The sequence below is a fragment of the Chelmon rostratus genome, chromosome 23 (genome assembly GCF_017976325.1).
Source record: "Chelmon rostratus isolate fCheRos1 chromosome 23, fCheRos1.pri, whole genome shotgun sequence".
NCBI classification, from domain to species: domain Eukaryota; kingdom Metazoa; phylum Chordata; class Actinopteri; order Chaetodontiformes; family Chaetodontidae; genus Chelmon; species Chelmon rostratus.
In genome coordinates this window covers 10,407,596-10,429,153 of record NC_055680.1, presented here as the reverse complement: position 1 = coordinate 10,429,153, position 21,558 = coordinate 10,407,596, and the positions used below count along the sequence as shown (strand labels likewise).

At 41.6% G+C, this 21,558-nt stretch overlaps 1 protein-coding gene across 1 annotated transcript in view; it reads right to left on the bottom strand.

Moving 5' to 3' along the window:
• Positions 1–21,016, bottom strand: part of LOC121626951 — a 33,102-nt gene extending 12,086 nt beyond the window's left edge. The window contains exons 1-8 of the mRNA XM_041965706.1: positions 20,963–21,016; positions 20,811–20,856; positions 11,474–11,593; positions 6,584–6,682; positions 5,374–6,167; positions 3,244–3,292; positions 2,436–3,050; positions 593–681 (exon numbers count right to left, since the gene is read on the bottom strand). Coding sequence (XP_041821640.1) covers positions 593–681; positions 2,436–3,050; positions 3,244–3,292; positions 5,374–6,167; positions 6,584–6,682; positions 11,474–11,593; positions 20,811–20,856; positions 20,963–21,016 — 1,866 coding nt within the window. The remainder of the gene's footprint in view (positions 1–592; positions 682–2,435; positions 3,051–3,243; positions 3,293–5,373; positions 6,168–6,583; positions 6,683–11,473; positions 11,594–20,810; positions 20,857–20,962) is intronic.
• Between the last annotated feature and the right edge of the window lie 542 nt (positions 21,017–21,558).

Sequence of the window (21,558 nt, the reverse complement as noted above, 5' to 3'; positions counted from 1 at the left end):
AACTGTGACGGCATTTCTGCACTAATATACGCACAGTTTCCAGTTTATTAGGTATACCTGGATAAAACTAATGCAGTTTAATACAAAGCTGAGAGTTTCACGAGAGCTAGAACACCAACTGAGTATTTGTGAGGTCGTATCATCCGACCCTTCTGCTTTACTGCTGGACTTCTTTTACTTTTGGCTGGATGAACACCACTACAAACAATGTGTTTCATCACACACCCACACTGGAGCCTAAAATGCATAAGATTAAGTTCAAGAGAATGCACATACATTATGTGCAATGCTGTAATGCTATGATTTCAGCACATCACATGGACTGAGAGCATCACAGAGACAATCCCGATTTTCTCAACCTCTTAATCCAACTAACTAAAATTCCAAACTACAAAGTGCTGATTTAACATATTTTTTCATGTTAAATTTCAGATATTGCTCAAGCCTCTTTTAAAAACTAACCTCTGTGAGCTGCTATCAGACGTTTCCCCAAAAAATGTTTAGCTGAACTCAGAGCACAATGAGTTACACAGTCAAAATGTGTGAGTGGTTGATATCATAAAGCGGATTAGAGAGTTTTGGATTGGCCTACCTCGGAGTTCCTCTCCGGCGCCCGACTCTCCATGATCTCATAAGCAGGATCAGCTCTGCGTCTTTCCTCTTTACTATTAAGCCTTTTGTCTGGTGGAAGAGAAAAATATAGTGTGTTTTAAATATAAGATACTAAACTCCAATTTTGTGCAATAGCCAGGACAGAAAAATAATCCCACATTGGGCTCTCTTAATCCATTTAGTGAATCAAAGCAGACAGGGTGCTCTCTGGGTATAAATGCATGAATTCCTGCAGATCCAGTGATGGGAACAAAAAACAGTGGATTGATTCATCACCTCAAACAGCATCCCTGGTGCTGGGAATGACAGCCGTACTCACGTGCAAGAAACAGACATCACTACCTGCATGCTAGTGAAGACTTTCAACATGCAGCAAACAGTGTCAGATCCAACCATCGTTGTCAATGTAGAGAGAAATTTAGAGAGCCTTTATATTGTAGTGTGAGTAGTATAGGATTTTTAATGTTAATACCAACAGATATGAGAATTAAAAAGATGCATCTGCCAATTGATAACATTTGTTTTCACAAAACACATTTTTCATAAGGACTCCTTTCTATCTCTATTTCTATTTAGTGAATTGTGACCACATTGTGTGATGAGATGAGATGAGAGGGACATTTTGTGGCAGCAACACAGTCCCTAAATGACCTCAAGCAAATGTTTGGCATTTCTCCGCTGCAATTAGTCAATATAACTACAGACATATCTGCATTAAGATGCAATCAGCTGATACACAGTTGCCAGTTTAGTAGGTACAGCTAGCTAAAATTAATGCAGTCCAATACAACCGTCCTGCCATCAGTCCTCCCATCGTGAAGGTTAGAATTATACAGAGAGGTGTTTGTTAATAAGTCTACCGTCAACAAGTGAAATGGGGTGGACAAAATAATAAACACCAGTCCCTATAACAGGATAGAATGTAGGACTGTCCTATTAGACTGCATTCATTTAAGATAGGGGCACCTAATAAGAGCATATATCAGCCAAAAAGTCAACAAGAAACTTTAAAAGGGAAACGCTAAAGAGACTGTGTTCAAGGTTCTTTACAAATAGTGCCGCAATTACATAGTTTGTCCACCAGAGAGTGCTAACAAATACATTTTTCACAATTTTTCCACAATCGTTTAAGACATTCTCATCAGAAATGTTTTCTATTGAAAAAAGAGCCATGGCCAACATATTGTTATCTGTTTTTTTGGAACCACTTTCCAATATGGTACCTTTTATAGAAGTTTTAATGATGGCTCATTAGTGACAGCCAATAATTGACTAATGTTTTATAGCTCATTTACAAGCTGATAATAATGATCTCATAAATGTTGGCAATCCATTAATAAAGGCTTGATAAGCTAAATACCCGTTTACAAAAGGTAAGCAATCATAAAGCCCTCTCAGTCAAATACATTTTACAACCTGGCAACCCAAAAGTTGTCTTACAGCTGATTTATAACGCATAAGTGAATGATTTATTAACCATTAGTTAAGACAGCTATGACTTATAACCCTTTACAACTGTGGCTTTATTAGAACATGGTACTGATTTTGTATTTCATCAGTCAGTCTCAAGTAGAGCCTATAAATCACTACTGTTCTAGCAGTTCACAACTCTCAAACAGCTCAGTCGTTAAAGCAACAAAAGGAGAGATCTCAGAGTGCAGAGAGAAAACAAGCAGTTGATTAAACAAAGGACAGGAGGAAAGTGTGTTTTTATTGATGATAACAAGAACAACAGAACAGAAACAAGAAGAAGATCCATTTCAAAGGACTGAAGAGGAAAAGGACACCAGAGGAATCGTAGAAGCTTTGAAGAGGCCTCTTACCTTCGCTGGTCACCGTCCAGCCATTCATCTCTTCATACTGACACTGCCTGTCCACACTCTGTGATCCATCACTGCCAGCTTGATAGAGCAGCTCCTCATTAGCAGCAACTCCATGTTCCCGGCTCTTCTTCAGGTGCAGGCCAGGTGGAAAGGTTTGTGCAGTGGAAACATTCCTGTTGCGGTACATTTCAGCAGGTGCAACCCGTGGAGGAGGGTTGCAGTGCTCTCCTTGACACTTATAACAGCTTTCATAAATGACAGCTCTTTTGTCTTGCTGGGAAACTTGTGATGGTACACAGGAGCCAGTTGGTGCATATCTGAGCTCATTTCCAAATCTTGGGCTCATTGACTCATACAAGTTCAGTCTGTTAGTCGTCGCCTCTGGCTGCCTCTCTGCAGTTGGAAACCCTAACAGATCGGCTAAGAGACTGGCTAATTTCACTCTTCCTTTTTTTGGCAGCGGTGAATCGTCACCCGTCCGCCCTGTTGGCTCCTCTGAGCTGTGGATGCTTCCAGAGCCAGGAGAGGCACAGGATTCCTCCAGAATTTTATTCTCTGCAATATTGTCTTCACTGGCAGTACTGGGTCTGCATGGTGATTTGTCAACACTTTGATCTGCTGGATTTGAAAAATGATTTTCTAAGGCAAAAAAAAAACCAACCCTTCAACACACATTTCCCAAATCAAATCAATAAGCTGCTACAGCAAACCGTGAACGCTTTCTCTCAAACGTGCAACAACTCTGTTCATGCATGCAGGAAATCAATGCGTGCAGCGTGCATACATTATTTCAGGTGATAACACTTACCTGGTATGGCAGGTATCACTGAACCACTCGCAGGGATGCACGGTGTCCCCTGTGAGATTAAATAGGAAATTACACAAACCCCATTCTTAATGCAAAACTGGCTTAATTAGATGGTATTTATGTGCCATGTGCAATAAGCTATATCAGGATTTGGCTACACAGACAATACTTCTTAGTAGGATCAATTCATTGTTGCTTTTGGCCTTATAATAAAAAATGCTGATAATAACAAAAATATGCAGTATCACCAGGCTTATCCTTTAAAAGATCACCACAGTGGACTGTGCTGAGAGGTGTGATGGCTCTGAATGTCATGTCCGGATGTCAGATGACTACATCCATCACACAGAGCATATTCCACACTTTGATGTGTTGTAGATTTATTACCCACACTCCCCCTCTGCGCGACTGCAATTATAGTACAACTAATTATGATAAAATGACCTTCGTGGATTCATGAATATACTTCAAAAATGTGAAATGACATTTGTTTGAGGACTGAGTTATGGTTGAATGTTTTCTTTTGAACTAGCCCTGTCGCTGTGAGCCAGTAAATACAGGGGTGGATTGTGTTGCTCATGCTGAGGGTGATAAATGCCCTCCCACACTGCTCATGCCTGATCCATCAGCTTCTAGCCAATAACTCTGCTTAATTTAGTTAACTGAGGACTGACTCAAGAGAAACAAAGAAAACATTTTATTCAGGTAATCAAACGCAAATTGCATTCTTAACTAAATGCACTACCAGCAGGTGGAGCTATATGTTTAGAGGATTCAATAAAAGTGACTTATGGACAGAAAAGCTTTTCCTGAATTTGCACCTTCTACTAAGGAAACTGAAATCATAGCTTAAGTTCAGCCTTAAAAAAAAAATTCCTGCACTACAAATGCCAAGACAATACTTGATAATGTTGTGCAGATTTCTAATGAATCACAGACATGAAGAACAAATTCACAACCAGAAATCTCGTATAAATGACAATATATACCACAGCCAAGCAGGATCCACCTGAAAACATCAAAGGGCAAAAACTGATTTCTACCCAACACGCCTTCCTTCGCAGCAGCTTATCAATGGAGAACACACAGCACAACTGAAACAGCTGGTCATCAGAAAATTCATCCACAATTATTTTAATTGATTGAAGTCGTTTTAAAGCAAAATGGCAAACATGCTCTGGCTCCAGCACTAAAAAGTATGAAAATTTGCTAATTTCTTCAGACTTCTGTGATGTTAAATTGGATATCACTGGGTTTTGGACAGCTGGCTGCATAAAACAGGAGAATTGAAAATGCAAACTTAGCTGTTGGTAAATTCTGATGGGCATTTTTAACAATTTTCAAAACCAATTGATTGAGAAAATAATCCCCAGATGAATCGATAATGAAAATAATTGCTTATCGCAGTTCTCAAACATATATGGATCAAACTCTGAAGAAGAAACAAGCACCAACACCACGATTGCCAAGCCAACCATCTGGGAGACAACTGAACCTCGTTTATAGTGAGAATGTTTTACTTGAAGAAGCTTCTTTTTTTTATCCTGGGTATAAAAGCTGCAACCGAACTTGAATGACATTCAGTTTGGAGTTTACATGTACTTCTCAAAAAAAAAAAGAAAGAAAGAATATACCTCTACATAGGCGGTAGAGGTGTACATAGGGAATAACCACAAGTCACTCACAAGGCCTAAATCTGCTGGATACAAGGACAGTGTCAACATCAACGGGCTGCTGAAATGCTAACTTGTCAGACAGATGGACCATGGGACTGTTTGTTGTTTTGACACCCAACACAGGGCGGCATCACCGTCAGCCTGCATGATACCACGAAGGTCATATTGACAGCGTGCTCCAGAACAGATGATAGAGTGATGATAAGGCCTGTTCACACAAGCTGCTACTGTATGACAGGGAGTTATAAAGCAGAGCACGTTCAGGAGACTATCTGAACAGGGAACACGACTTTTTTTCTTTTTTTTTGAGGCAAACAGATGGCCAACGAGAATAGAACTACACTTGTTTCTGAGCTTAAATCAAGTCTGTCTCTGACAAAAAAGGTAGAAATACGCAAAAAAAACAAGATTTTAGTCCACACAACTGACACAGAATCATATTTTTTTTACTCACCTTAAATCCACCACACACTGAACAGATGGTCACGATGGTTTTGGAGACAGATGTGAGAGAGCTGCAGATGTGACAGGAGTCTGGGTGTTCACTAGAGGGCGCCACCTTGGTTTTCTTACTCTCCTCTGAGGGGCCTGGTAAGTGTTCACTCATTGACTGTCTTTTAGTAGGTTCTGAGTGACCCCCACAGGTCACCCCGCTGCTGTTATCCCCCTCTTCTGAGTCTGCTGAGGCAGGAGTGTCCTTAGTTGGGGTGGAGGGTTCACCGTCTTTGGCACCTCCACCTCCCTCCTGTAACAGACTCCTGGGAGTGTCATAGAGATACCTAAGTGATGTTGGTACCTGGTATTCATGTACAGGGGCAGTGAGGCAAGTACAAGGGCTCAGGTCTTGAGCCAAGTGGGGAGGCAAGCTGAAAACAGACCCAAAGTCCTCCCCAGGGGTGATATCCAGGCTGCCTGTGTAGGAGGAGAAACTTCCAGAATAAGAGGAGTGGCTGCCAGTGGCGATGCCACTATCAGACGAGCTCTGGCGGCCGATCTCCTGAAGCTGCCTGGGGGGCTTGGCAGGAGGCCGGTTCCCACCTCCCTGGTTAACGGAAAGCTTCTCAACGCTCTGCATCGCTGCTTTAGAGCCCACATGGCCGGTGCTTTCAGGTGGGTTGGAGGCCGGTTCGGTCCAAATGGCCAGCCGGCTGCCAATGCTGCAGTCCGATTGGCTAGTGTCTGACGCATCGGACGAACCGGATATGCTGCGGTCGTCTCCCCCAGTAGACGGGCAGTATGAGGACGAGGCTGCCCAGAAAGAGAATAAACCTTTATTGAATTTAATCACTAGCTTTACCAAAAAAAAAATGCTCTCATCAATAAAGCATATAAAGCATAATAACATCATTATGTCTGTTTTTCAGCCACTTCTCTCCCTGATATTCACCACATAATATAAATAATAAATCACCTGTGTGCGCAATGTCAAATTTGCAAACTACAGTACAACTAAAGTACAGCATTATTAAAATCCAATGTATCATTTATACTCTTTGGTGGGGAAGAGGGGTCCCTGCAGTAAGACAGTGGTCATGGGTGCTTTGGGATGACTATGTAAAGGTAAACATTCAGAGTAGGAAGATTTGCAAACTTTTAGCTGCAGTTTCACTTTTTTTCATTGCCTCTCTGAATCTGAGCACAGCACTACAGTCACGTGGCTCTACCTGTGCTGCTCCTGTGAGAGAGCATGCTCAGTCGCTTCTCCAGCTCCTGGGCCTCGTGGTTCAGCTTCTCCTCCGAATTCGTCTGACTGGAGCTGGGGTCTGTAAGAGAGAGCATCGGAGCACACGCTGCAGTCATCAAACTGACGAGTGACGACACGGTAAGTTTAGTGAGTCTTGCCGCTCTCACTGTGACACGGGATCAAATGTGACGCAGCTGAGCGTTTTGCACTGCGGCGACACGGGCGCAGCTGTGAAAACACATCCAGCTACTCCAGAGAAACGAGACGGGACACTTTAAACCACAAGGGTCTCACTCAGCTTTCTGTGGCATTGTGAAAGTAAAAACGTCAGCCACAGGATGCAAGTGAGAAGAATAACTAGCAATCAGTCTGGCAGTGGTGTTGTGTACTATTAGTTGGTCTGCAAGCACAAGCCCAGAAAAGGGTCACACAGGGGAACACCTTGCAGTATTTGTGTAACACTACAGGGTTTATTAATAGCGCTGCCACGTGGCTCTGTTGGTACGCGCCCTGCTGCTAGTGGCTAAAGATTGTTGGTACTGTTCAAGGATCTAATGTACCTTGGACCATCCAAGGTCAACTCTTAACACTGTATCGATGTTTTTTATCTATCCGAGCCCGCAACAGTAATGTGGTAAATGTTCCAGAGCTCTGCAAACGGTTGAGATCACATCCTACATGTGGCATATCGACTTACAGTATATAACAGTGTCCTCAAATTAAAAAAGAGTAGACTGGGACAAACTCATATTTTGATTATATGAATTTCCCTGCATATCCTGTCTCTAATTGGAAAACAAACATATGTCTTACTGGTATTTACGAAGATGCACTCAGATAACCTTCAAAGAGAAACATGTTCCCTGGTGAAAGTTTGATTATGCAACAATGCATGTCAAGAATCCAAATCGATGAATTTTGAAGAAATGTATTTGGCCTCTGAATGCTGTCTAGTGTAGACAAAGAGAAAAGACTTCAAATGTTTGTACCAACATTTACCTTTTGAATTACAATATACTTGAATTTCTTCCATCTTCCTTTTGAACTTTTATTTCAAACTATCAGACTAAAGCTCTGTCCTACTGTTGTGGGCAGCACAGATTTCTCCCGTTCTAGATTTTCCTTGCTGAAAAATTAATTTGCAGCATTGCAATTCAAGCATCCAAAGATGTATAACTTGACATTTTTTGGGGAATGTATTAAACCTTAGAAAACCTAACCACTGCAGTTAACTTTAAAGTTAAAATCATTATCAGAATTGGTCAAATTCAAGCTAAGATTTGAAAAAAATGTAACAGTGACACTTTCACGGTTTGAATTATTCTCATTAAAAGAAGTGCTTTCTCATTATAACTAAATGTTTTTCACACAGTGAAAACATGTTTCCTTCTTAGTAGGACAGAAATGTGAGAATGTTTTTTTTAATAACTGCAGCTCTGCTCTCCATTTGTGCACCAGCAGCGTCGTAACTCAACACTAACTGATATAACTGACATATTTCACATGGCTTGTCATGGCTCCATCCAAATAAAGAAGGTATTGTGCTGCCTCTGCCAACACTTACAAGCTATGAGAAAATTAAAGTTGACCACAGCATCTCCAATACCTGCCGTGGTTTGATTATCAGCTGATAGAGATTCACATCATACCCACCGCCTCATATGCCATCTGCACTCCATTTAAGCAGCTTTCCCTGCCAATGTCGCTATGTAACAAGCGGCACGCCAGCACGGCCACATGGAGCGCAGCCAAGGAGATCAAAACGGAGTGTGTCTTGGGTAATATCTGCTTGACTAACAGGTGTCGCAGCCTATCACACGCTGTATTTTTGTGGCTTGCTCATCCCAGCTAAGCTCCACTAACGCCTCCTCCCCTTTGACAGTTACAGTAGCCAGAAAATCCTAATTTGGTCAGAGATGGCAGTGAGCTGAACGCAGGCTTGAAAAATGTGCCCTCACAACTTTTCTCTCATGTCATGCCATGAGATAAGAAATCCCACATTATAGGAAAATGATGATTGATCTGCATGCTAAATATGAAGCTACAGCCAGCAGGTTAGCTTAGCTTAGCATAAAGAGTGGAAACAGGGGGAAACAAGTAGCCTGAATCTGTCCAACGGAAACAAAACCTGCCGAACACTGCACACAATCTTGTTTGTTTAATCCGTACAAGTCAAACAAAAGGATAAAAATGACTGCTGCAGACATGAGAGTGGTAATCTTCTGATATAACTCATGTGCTGATTTTTCATATGCTGGTAAAGCCAGGTAAGTCTAACTAGCTGCTCAGGTACATTTTCCACTTGAAGCAGCCATTGCAATCATTGTTCCCTCTATTGTTATCCATTAGGGCGGCTAGATTACATTTTTCGGTTGCAATTTTTGCAGTAATCTAAGTTTTAAGTGCCTCTCGGACCATAAAGTGTATCCTGTAGACTAAACAGACAGCAGCACAGTGAACGGCAGAAAGGTGGAAACAGTATGGCACGCAGGGGTGACAAACAGATAAGTGAGCCTGGGAACATAACAGCAATTAATCAAAATAGAGGTGGAGACATTTAGTCAGGCGCTGAGTAGGACAAAGAGATAGACGAGGACTGAGAGGTGAACCACAAGAGAGAATGTGAGACACAATTAAGGGCTGCAGATAGGAATAAGAGTATAAAATGGGGGAGAGGGGAGAGTGGAGCGGTGGGTGACCGAGTATGAAATGAAGTGGGGGAGGCAGCAGCGGAATCCTGTGGATGAGGTTACATACATGCCCGGAGTGATTAGGAGGCTTTGGCTGCTCTACTTGTGTGAACTGTGACTTTGACCCCCTGCTCTCCCTCCGACATCCTCCCTGCTATTTATTCTACTACGCACCACAATAATAGGAGTATGAGCTCAACCTGTGATTGGGCGGCAAGATGTGTGAAAACCAGAATATCCACAAGCCCCCACAGCTGCCCTGTCCACATTTCCTGTTAAGTTGCACACTGGGTGAGAGAAAATGTTAAAACCGCTAGTGTGGAAAATTGAAGGTGTTAAAGTGAACAGCAGGAGAGCAGATAATGTTTAACAGCTTTAGTAAAATTAGATCTAGCATCCAAATGTGACGGATAAAACACATAGATAAGGTACAGGGACGAGATTCTTTGTATGAAAGACCATTTCTACTGTTTCATTTATTACTATACTGTGGATAGGGACTGTCTGAAGCAGCATCACCAGAACAACATTTCTGTAGCAAGAAATACAGTTTTGAATTTCAACCTGTAGTAACTGATTTTTTTTTTTTAGTCATTTAGGGGCAGCAGAAACAAACTATAAACACAAAAATCAACATTAACACCTTATACGATGTCCACCAGGCAATTTTAAATCCAATATTCACTCTCCTTTTAGCTCTGTTTTGGTCTCCACCAACTCCTGAGAGAAATTTCTGTCTCTTTAGCTGCTAAACACTCCACCATGTTCACTAGCTAGTCACTAACTTTGCGCATCCCCGTCGTTTGGTGGTGATTTATCAGAGCTTTTCGCTAAAAGCAACCGCCTGCCGCGGCCAAAAACCTCACTGATGAGACTGGTGGAAAACCAAAGCAACGCTCCAAAAGATGCTAAAACTCTGCAGAGCTGAGAGGAGCTACAGGGTTAAGTGATAATTTTCTTGGGGGTCGTCACTTAGTTTGATCCCTTTCACATTGTGGCACAAACTTTGGACAATCTGAAAACCGAGGGGGAGCATTTTTATATATATAAGCTGAATTTTGTCAGGAAATTGTAAAGCATGCCAAACGGAGCCCACACTGACGTCTTCAAATTACTTGTCATAGTTCAACCCCAAAGATATTAAGCTTCCTGTTGCATAAGACAAAAGAAGAAAAAGTTAATCAATTAACAAAATTGTTGTGCATTGACTTCATTTTATTCCACTTCAAACAACAGCTGCTGATGTTATTTTAAAGAAACAAGTTGTGCACTGGAAAATAACCTGTTTAGCAAAGAAACTAAGCAGATACTGTCAAGTTTTCACAATGAGTGGCAGAAGAACAGGAGAGCAGAGGGTGGACATGTTAGAGCCCAGTGCTCATTATACAGACAAACCTCACTGTTACAGGCGTACTGCAATATTCCATCCTATTACCTCTTTAAAAAGAACTCAATTTCCTTTGCGTTCAAATATTCACAGATGGAGATCGCGCTGTTCACATATTAAGTCTATCATTTTCCCAGCGTGCTTGACATCAATGGCAAATTGAAATCTTGCCCTGCTGTAATGATACAAAAACATTAATGGCTATTTGGATCTCGGCCCATCCTCCAGCTCTCCCACCAGTAGCACAACACCCTCAACTATACATAGACTACAACTGAATATGCAGCCCTAATCACAGTTAGTGCAGTAGTTATCCTCTTACTGATGTTTAAGGTGACCCTCTGCTTTAGATTTCACCACGGTACACTTAAGTCAGGGGTTAGGATGTTCGACTAAAATTATAAATTGCTTGAGAGGATTATCCAATTACGTAAAAAACAGCTGTCAGTCATAATTTGGTCACATCAAAGCACATTCATCCATGGAGGAATCCTCTGACTCATTCTGCCAAAAATGGTTGGATTCCAGGAAGGCAGCACACCTGACAGCTATGATAAATCCCTGGAGGCACAGGAGGGGAGCCATGCAGGGTTTGCTTCAATTTAAATGGCCAGTGTTGACTTAAGTGTTTGCTCACACTCCTCAGCAACAGCAGGGCTGTTAATTATACAAATAAGCATCACACAGAGATCCGTCTTCGCTCTTTAAATAATAGTCCTCACAGCCAAACTTTGCCTCTCTTGAGCGTCGTTGGCTTTCCAGCTAAGCAGCGTTAAACACCTCTGGTACTGACCTGGCAAAACTGGCCGCAGTCCAAAAGGGCCTCTGGTGGGGGAGATGCCTCTGACGATGCAGTCGAATAGAAAGCTGATCTGCTCGCTCTCAGCAGACGCGAGCAAGAAAACACCAGCCCCTGTAGAAAGCAGACTTTTATGAGTGTAATGTTCTTCTCTGCAGCACTGAAACATCCACTACCAGACCAATAACAATGTAATGACTAGAAATTTACTGTAGGGGTAGTAACAAATAAGATATCACAAAAAAAATGGCGAGGCATCATTAAAAATGCTTCAACAAGAGCGCCAACATGATCAAAATCTGGTGTTGCTGCTACTAACAATGACTTTAATCATCAATTCATTCATTTGTTTGAATAAATTGAGTGTCAGAAAATAGTGAAAGATTTCCTAAAGTGAGAGAAGGTCTTTGAATTGTTTAATGTGATCAACCAAACCACAAGATTTTTAGTTTATTATCACACAAGTCAAAGAACAGCAGCAAATCTTCACAATTGAGAGGCTGAAACCAGAAAAAGTTGCTTGCATCAACATGCTCACAATGATGTAAAATGTCAACCATGTTGACCACGTTAAGCTGGTTTGCAAGCTAATACTTGCTAATTAGTGTAAAACAGAGAGTACAGGTTGACGGTTGCTGTGGCTGTCATTAGTTTTGTAACTATGTGGTCATAAAGCAAAGTACTGGATAAATTCTAATTTGATCTGATGATGGTGCTAAATAAAAAGTCAGGGGGCCACCAAAGTTGTACCCAATTTTATGGCATTCCATCCAAAAGCTGTCAAGAAATTTGACTCAAAACCACAAACGTCAACATGATGGCGGTACTACAGGAAAAGCAGGACTCATCAGTGGGGGTCCACAGACATCTGTACAGCATTTTTTGGACCAAAGTGGTGGACTGACAGATCAACATTGTTATCCCTACGCTATGCTAAAAATGACAAATGGTTAATCAAAAAATGCTTCTTGTTGAAACAGTGAATTGTCATTCTCTCCATACCAAAACAATCTTTAATGCTACCTTTCTTTGAGAAATATAAGCAAGTCTATCTATAAAATCCTGTTTTTATTTAAAAGAAGCAGCCGCTGACTGGGTGCAGCCTTAAAACAACATACTGGAGGTAAAATAAAGTCTAAAGCTAGCAAAAGCGTGACTACTTGAGAGCACAAATCTGTTTTCAATTCAGTGCTAACGTTCAGTACATGTCGGTTGTCGAAACTCTTCTGATACTGTACATGTTTTGTTCACTTAAAGAGGTCTGATACCTGGCCCTGGCCATGGTTGTGGCTGCCCTTATAGATTTCATATTTAGCTGCAAGATATCTCATTTCCTCTTTACTGCTCCCACTTAGTCTTTGACATCAATCTAGAATGTCATCAAAGGCAATATAATAATGTGAAGGTTAAAAGGTCCTGCTCCTAAGAGGTCTCTTGACCTCCCTCTGATAATACAAATGGCTGTCCATGACAAGGTGTCACCAATAAAGGGTCATTATGTCACCCTGTCCCTGAGACCACCCATGTCAAGGCAGGCCTCAATAACATACCAACACGCCCCTGGCTGTGAGCAATGTCAAAGGTCAGCAACAAAGTCTGCTCAAATGTCTGCACTACTTGAAATTAAAAATGTATAGCGTGCTTAGAGCTGTCATGACATGAATCTGATTAAGAGGCATCTCATCTGGTGCAGAAACTGCTAAGGTTAGACTTCAGTTTCAGCAAATGTTTTCTTTTTTTAAGGTCAACATGTTCTCGGGACTTGCTTTTGGTAGCAGGTGACTGAACATCAGGTGCACTGCCAAAAGCCAGAGTACAGACAAAAAAAACAAACCAAACAAAGAACAGGTGGCAGTTTACAACCCGATAAAGATTCTGTGTAGGAACAAAAACAGCTCGAGTGGACCCTTCTGGTCTCTCCTCTACAAAGTGATAAAACAGGGCACCCATACAAAGCAACACAGCTTATTAAACCGTGTTTGGTACGTGGGAAGTGTAAATTAGCTTGAATCTTCACTCAGAGCCCAGGTTGGCCTTTTTATTCAGTACAGCAGCAAAGTCATCAAAGCAGGCAAACGTTGAAGGGATAGTTTAATTTGGACGATTGTACTATTCTTTCACAAGTGAGACAAAGTTCCCTCATAGAATCACCTTCTCTAACACATTAATTTATTCCTTAACAGTGAAATTAGCAACTTTACTACTACATATTTTAACAATATCTACCTAAGTTCCCCCCAAAATAAAACAAATGAGTTGTCCCCTAGGCAATAGTAAAAGAATGCTGGGCTGTTAAAAATTCTTAACAAGCTAGAAACAACACTGAAACATTATCAGTTAACATGTTTGCATGTCCAGAAACATTATATATTTGGAGTTGTGTCTATCCAATATTTAGTCTCTTTTTAGCTCTATTTTTGACCTCTGCCAAGCCCAGAGGGAAATATCTGGTTCATTAGCTGCTGAATTCTCCACTGTGTTCACCGGCTAGTCACAGGCTGCTGCTGCTAGTTCCCATTGGGATTAACGATCCAATTGATTTCCCAATGCGTTGATCCATTTCCATCTATCACTGTCCATCTGAGTAATCATTTCAGCACAGTGAGTGTTTCACATACAGTACATACAGCAAATGCTAAAAAAGAGCCTCTAAACACTTCTCCTCTGTCACACTTTGGCTACTTGGCTCGCGTTCGTGACTGAAAAACTAGAAACCCTGAGGATAAACTACCGAGCAGGACGTGAACAAAAGGTCGGACAAATGCAGCTCACAGTTCTACAGCTGCTTCAACCAGACGTGTGAGGACCAACACGGTTACACCACCTCTCCCTGTGCGGTGGATAAACTGTGCTGAGAGATTACATGTCACAGGAATGCACGCCCTTCAACACACACACACACACACACACACACACACACGTTCAAACGCACCTTCATGCTCACAAACATTTCCTCATTTTTTGCACATTAAAGCATCAATGACATCTGACTGTTTTCATATTATGTGAGATCCACTGCTGAAGATTTAATGGAGCTAAATAAACCACACGTCACACTTTTAAGTGTCCAGTTTCCCGCGAGGTCATCGTGTGTCCACAGCACTCTGGGGTCTCCAGCGGTCCCCTCATGTCTCTGTCCCCTCCAGGTGTTGACATGCGCTCATCTCTACTTTAATGGTTTCATGTCTATTGAAAGCTGTAAAACTGTGGTGTACCTTATCACACACACACACACACACACACACACACACACACACACACACACACACACACACACACACACACACACACACACACAGCTTGTTTTCTCAAAAACAACCTCTCTGGAGTGACGCATGATGTTGAATTTTAGGCACAGCGGGGGTGATCCTGCACAGACGGAATAATTTTCCTCCAGCAGGTTTCTTGTTGTTACGAAGCAGCTGGGTTCTTTTTTTGGAGAACAAGTGAAAAACAGTTTACCGCCATTTAACATCATATGCACTATGACTCATGAAGGTAAATCGAATTACCAGTAACGGCCCACTATTTCATTTAATTACTAATATTTGGATGTAATTACACTCGCATTGCAAACAAGTAAGTGGACACGCAAACACATTACACCCACATGTGATTGTTAAACATCCAACACCATGTTCATGAACCTCTCCACAACATTTTGAAACCAGGGATTTGCTCCCACTCAGCCACACGAGTGAGATCGGACACAAACTGTTGGGCAATAAGGCTAAGCTAGTGGTGGATGGGGTCAAGTTCTTCTACAACAAACTCTGCAAACAATTTCTTTCAGGATCTGGCTTTGTTCACGGGTGCACTGTCAGGTTGATGAATAGCCTTCCTCAAACGGTTGCTACAGAGTTGGAAGCACTTAATTGTCTAAAACGGTGATTCACACCACAAACACCTGGAAAGATAGTGGAGCAGCATCCACAAAATTCTTTTTAGGAGGAAAACACCAACACGGGATTGCAAAGTTTGATCTTAAATATGTGTCACATCACAACAACCAACAAACTACCAGCTATGAAAGGCCGACTGCACAGGATCCCCCTCAGTTCCCCAACTGAGTCAAGTGTTACACCATGTGTTGGGATTTAGACTGCATGAAAACTAGCCAGCACATAGTTAAAACTCTCAAAAACAAGAAGACAGCAGTAACACTTGGGTAATTACTTAAAACGAGTAAAATTATCTGCCAATGGAACAGAAGAATTTCACATGCTAACATTTTTAAAACATGTAAAAACATCTAGTCTCAAAGGAACGCACACATATCTTAAAACAATGCCTGTTCTTACTATGTGAAGAGACGAAAAGGGATAAGATGCTTGAGATAAGAAATTCTGCCGTTTGTACTTTCAGTCTGGTAATTCTAGTTTCAAGCCCTAAGACATAACATCTCATTAAGATAACTGAGGACAAAGCATCTTAAAACAAGTGAAATGCTCCAACATAAAAACTGCATGTAGATCTTATAATCAATCTTATTTTTGTTTGAAGCGGATGGCTTTGAGTAATGGATAAATGCCTGAGACGCCCTGCTTCTGCCGCAGTAAGAGTATGACTGCCAACTTGACTTGTCTTGAAAGAGACCAAGCCTACACATCAACAGTTCCAGGACTGACTTGTCAGTGGAGCCACAGATCCACCAGGGGCACTTAAACCCAACTCATTAGGCTGTGTGGGGTATAAAAGTTTGGGAAACACTAGTCAAAAACATTACTGCAGGCTGTAGCATCAAGATTTCCCTAAATTGGAACTCAGTGAACCATGAAGGCAGCCCCTGACAGAAATGACAGTAAAGTAAGGGGAAAACATACATTTGATTCAGAGCTGCACATGATGTTATTGTACTGGGACAGTGCGCACTGGGAAGGAGCCTCTCTTTCTCAGGCACTGCTGAATAAAAGCTACACATGAACGATCTTGAATCACAGCCGGTGATTATTTGGTCTGTTTGAGAGAGACATAAGGAAAATATGGCTCAGATAGAGATTTAATGAGCTATCAGCTTCTAATGATGCAACCCAATTTTACTCAAGAGTCATTATCGTCATGAGATGGTGAAGACCGTGTTTAATGTTGTCTTTTTTTTAAACTTGCTTGATTTTCACTCTCCAACTGTGATTTCTTTTTAGTTAATCTTGTTTTTCTGCCTCCATTTTGCTGTTGACGTTTTGTTTTCTAATCCTCTCATTTTGCCAACCACTCACTGTTATTGGTGGAATTGAATCGCTTAACAAAATTTACTAAATGTCCAGTGCTCATTAGTCTCAGAGCTGTTTTGTAAGTTCCTTCAGTTCCTCTCACGCTTCCCAAAACACAAGTGTGCCGTTTCAGCCTAATAACTAATTATCTTGATGCCTTGAAAAATCATCTGCCACAACTGAAAATCTACGTTTATGGAGCCACAACTAACAAAACGACCAATTTACCTAAACACATCCAAATGTAGCATAAAGACAACATAAAGAGTAATAAACTTACAGTAACCACATCTCGTTCCTCCCTCGAACACAAATCCATTGGGCACTGGCCCATATCTGCGCAGGTCTGGAAGGTTCCAGTGGCCAATAATAACAGGAGGGACATCCCGGGCCAGAGCCAGTAAGTTGTTGCACAAATGAAGAGTTGCGGGTCCGCTCTCCAACTTGGTCCCTGGTAAGACTCCAACACTGAATCTGTGAACTAAGACAAACAGAGAAAGCAGTAGAACAATGAAGCAAGTCCAACGACAGATAAAGTTTTCAGCAGTGGAGAGACTTGCATCTTACTGGATGTGGTGTTCCTACAGCAACTACTGGACCAGTACGTTCTACATTCTTCAATGAGGGGATCAAGAATGGTAAATGCAGTTTAAATCATGCAAAAGCAACATTCAACATAGCATCAAAATTGTTGAAGAAAGGAGAGCAAAGATGATTTTTGTTGTGATAGAAATTTGTCTTCAGAACCTGCACATCTACAGGCTAGGCTAACTTAATGCTGGTGGCAGCTTTGTATAAGTAATATGAATATTGCTCAAAATGTCAACATGTCATTGGCGTGAGCATTGTTATGTTGATGAAGACATGTTTTTAAGTTTCAGGGTTCACTATGGGACGGCGCTGCACTGAAAGCTGCACACTTTCACAATCAAGATTTAAGCAGCTTGTTCAGTAATCAAACAATCCATCAACAAGAGAGCCTAGGTTGAAAATAGCTGCAGTCAGGCCTTACAGCGGATAGGAAACACAGTGTACTTACACAATGATTACTTCATTCACCAATAAAAAAGGAGAAACAGCTGCAAACAGAGAATGAAATCAGCAAGCTGAGCTCTGAACATGAAAGGCTTAGATCTAAAGCCCAGTGCAATCAGTCAAAGCCTGTCATAAAACATCTGTAATTGAGTCTTCAAATCATTGCTAATAAGAGGAAAACTGGATGTACGAGCGCTTGTTTCTGAGGAGTTCCCCAGCAGCACTCAAACAAGGACTTCTGCTGTGCTGAACAAGCTATGCCAGGTGAGATTGATGGAGGCCATGATGAGGAAATGTTGGCCAGCTGTGTCATGTCATCACTCAGGTTAAGAAAGATTCATAACAACGAATGCTCTGCACACAGTGGCCCGCAGCCCGCAGGCTGGTGACATTTCTGCAGGCTTGGACACACTCCACTCGGTGGCATTAAGCACCGCGCCTCTCAAAACAAACATGCAAGCCTGCGCAGACACAGGTGCATCCATACCAGCAAACACACACCTATATTTTCACATGCACACACACACACACACGCCAGATTGGAGGCAACAACTGTTTTTTGCAATTTGCCTTTGGCACCATGTTCCCTTCCCTGCAATAATGACACTGTCATTAGTGACTTCAGGCCCCAGCTGGACAGTCCAATGCTATTAATAGCTCCTATTTGTTTGTCACTTGTAAAACTTATATAACAGATCCACACAGCAGAAAAGTCTTGATACTTGGCCATAAATCAACATCATTATTATTATTAATAATAATTCTATGATGTCCTGAATTCATGGAGCATGGCGATATGAACAAAAATGAACAGCTCAATAATAATTCTCATCATGTGTCATTCTCAATTACGAGACACTTGTAATGAACTTAAGTGTGCATGACGTGGGGGGGTGATGATCTGTTGCGTAGTGTAAATCTGGGTTTAATACAAGCAGAAAGTTGATAAAATGCCAGAGATCTTATGTTACAACCTGTTGGTCTACTGTGTCTGGTCTGTATCTTCATTAAAACTGTTTTTAAATCACTTTTATTATTGCTTCTGATATCTTAAATATGAGTGAGGACTAGTTTATTTTCTAGTTATGTGTTATATTTTATCAGAGAAGCCTCACCTTGACTTACAGGTCAATTCTTCATGTCTTTGTTTCATCCAGGCTGGATTTCTGCACAGAAGCTGCTAAATATTTTCCAAAATGCTGCAGCGAGACTCTTATCCTGCATCCTGCCTTCATTTCACTTGCCGCAGGTGAAATGGCGAACTGAATTCCTAAATCAGGCCCCTGTCTATATTCATGAACTGCTGACCCTTTCTGCTCAGGCTGGCCAGAGCTTACTGACTGTTCCCTAATCAAAAATCAAACCTTAGGGCGACAGTTTTGCTGCTGTGGCCCACAGGCTGTTGAATATTCTTCTTACAAGGCAAATTAGACTGTACTGAAATCTGCCAGTGTGATGGATGCACTAATCTGATTGTTGGCGATTGCTCCAAAATTTTAAGTAGTTCACATTTCTTGAAAAGTTTAAAGCAAAAAGCTCTGGAAAAGAAAAGACCTGAGGAACAAAACATGGAGACTGACAATGGATCTCCTCACCTTCTCCGAGGCTGTAGCGCAGGCGGACGTCCCACGCCTGCAAGGCCTCCTTGCTGTCGAAGCCCAGCAGTGCAGCCTGGTTCAGGCAGAGGATGGCCAGAGTAAAAGCTACGCCTTCATACCACTGCCCTGCTTCCAGTCCGCAGATCTCCTCCAAGGTGACACTGGCCCTCTCCTTGTTGCCCTGCGCCTTCTCGGACTTGTCTTTAAAAACCAGGAGCACTAGACAGTCTGGAGGGGTCAGACAGTCATTATGAGACACAACAAAACCATAAAATCACAGATGTATTGAGTCTAATAGAACATGTACTTAAATATTACAGTTTTGCATTATTGTAGATGCAACAGTTGATTGAAAATAACTGCAAGCACAGTTAAAACCCATTATCAATTACACCGTCAAACGCTAAGAAGATGCATTCCGACATACAGTGGTTGTTGTTGTGTCCTCTAGTCTTTTGGCACCTTCAAACAATCAGTGTCAACTGACAAAACAAGGCTGTGTGTGTGTGTGTGTGAAGGAGAGGGATGCGCACACACACACCTCTTAACCCACATAACTGAGGCATGAGCGCAGACAGCTGTGATAACACTGACATCTAAGATCTGAAGAGAAGCAGCACTCAGGTTCAGTCTAACCTGTGGAGCATGTTAAGATGTCCAGCAGCAGATATCCAAAGAAATGTTTCTGTGTAACTCAATACACCCACGGCATCACTCTGAATCCTAGCATCTTATTCATAAAATACAAAAAAAGGAAACTATTGCACAGCAAATGAGACTGAATAACAACTTCCCTACATTCATGGTGCATCTAAAAATACAGCAGGGCTCAGACTATCAGCCTTCAGCACATTAACTTTGAGGATGGGTACAAATAAGGGTCAATAAGAGTTGGAGCTCATGAAATGATGTTCAGAAATCTTTTCAAATCCTGTGTTTGTATGTCGGCCTTTGTAACCTTGAAAAGAAACTTCTGAATGTCTCCACAAAATATCTGCTTAAATTATATTAACTGAGCTTACACACAAATATTGAACATCTGAGTGCAGACTAGAAGCAGACAACTTTAAAGTTACAAATGAACGCACATTAATTAACTTTAACCCTTTAAGAGCCGAAATAAGGGCAAACATTTGTACTTTTAAAGCACTTTTTAAAAACGTACTTCCTGCTTTGAAAAACAAGCTTTTCCTACACATTGATAAAACATTGTGTTTTTCATGCGGAGTTTCGTGATGGGTTTGAAACTCTTCCTGAGCTATATTTCACAAGCTCGACATCTTTTTGACCGTTATCCGAGGCCCAAGTTCTGGGTCTACAAACACAAACCAGGCCTCATGAAGACAGGAGGGTCCATGAAGCTGGAAAACACACGCAGGACTGCGCCTGATGTGCTCAACTCACAGGCTGCCTAAGCTGTGGCGCAGCTAACATGCGCCAAAACCCCAAGTTGGCAAGAAATCGACCGTTAACAGTCGGTGTTTTTACCTGCTACAGGCGACGGCTTGCGAAGGACGAGCCACCTAGTTTTCCACTGTGGGAGGAAGAAAAAGTAGAGAGAAACTTTTTTTAAGCACAGGTGAAAGTGGGCTGCGGTACTTCTGCCAAATCCGGCAGCAAATTAAGTCAAGCTAAAACACCTTTTTCCCATCTCTGAGTCTGGCGTATCCCTCCACGACAACAGAATCCGTCATCTTCAGTCATGGTTCCTGACAGCTGCACAGTCGCTGCCTGAATGAGGGGTCACTTTCAAAATAGCTGCTCTCTGTGCTTGAGGGGCGCAAACTCGCCCCCAGCAAGGCACATGGAAAATAGCACGACCACTGTCTGTCTGTCTGTCGGTCCACGTACGACCCTGCTGCTGCCACCTGAGTCAGTTTACACCCAAATTACTGGAGGACACGATCACGTGACCCTGATACCGCGTTTAATTTGTACTTCCGCAAATTAAAGACGCACGCGGATGCGCGTCATTATTGTTGTTATCAGAAAATGCGAATTATGTCCCTAAATACACTACCAAAAATTGAAAATATTTTAAGTGGCTCATCAAATGTGTGATTCTGAAAACACATTCTGATATTGCAGAAGTTTAAACTTAAATTCAAAGTTATAAATATTTATTAAGGTGAAAGTTTTTTTTATGTTACGTAAATGAGAAACACATTTTTCATGGTTTTGCAAATGTATTATTTCAAAGCTTCACCATCAAGAATTAACTTTGAAGCTTAACTTT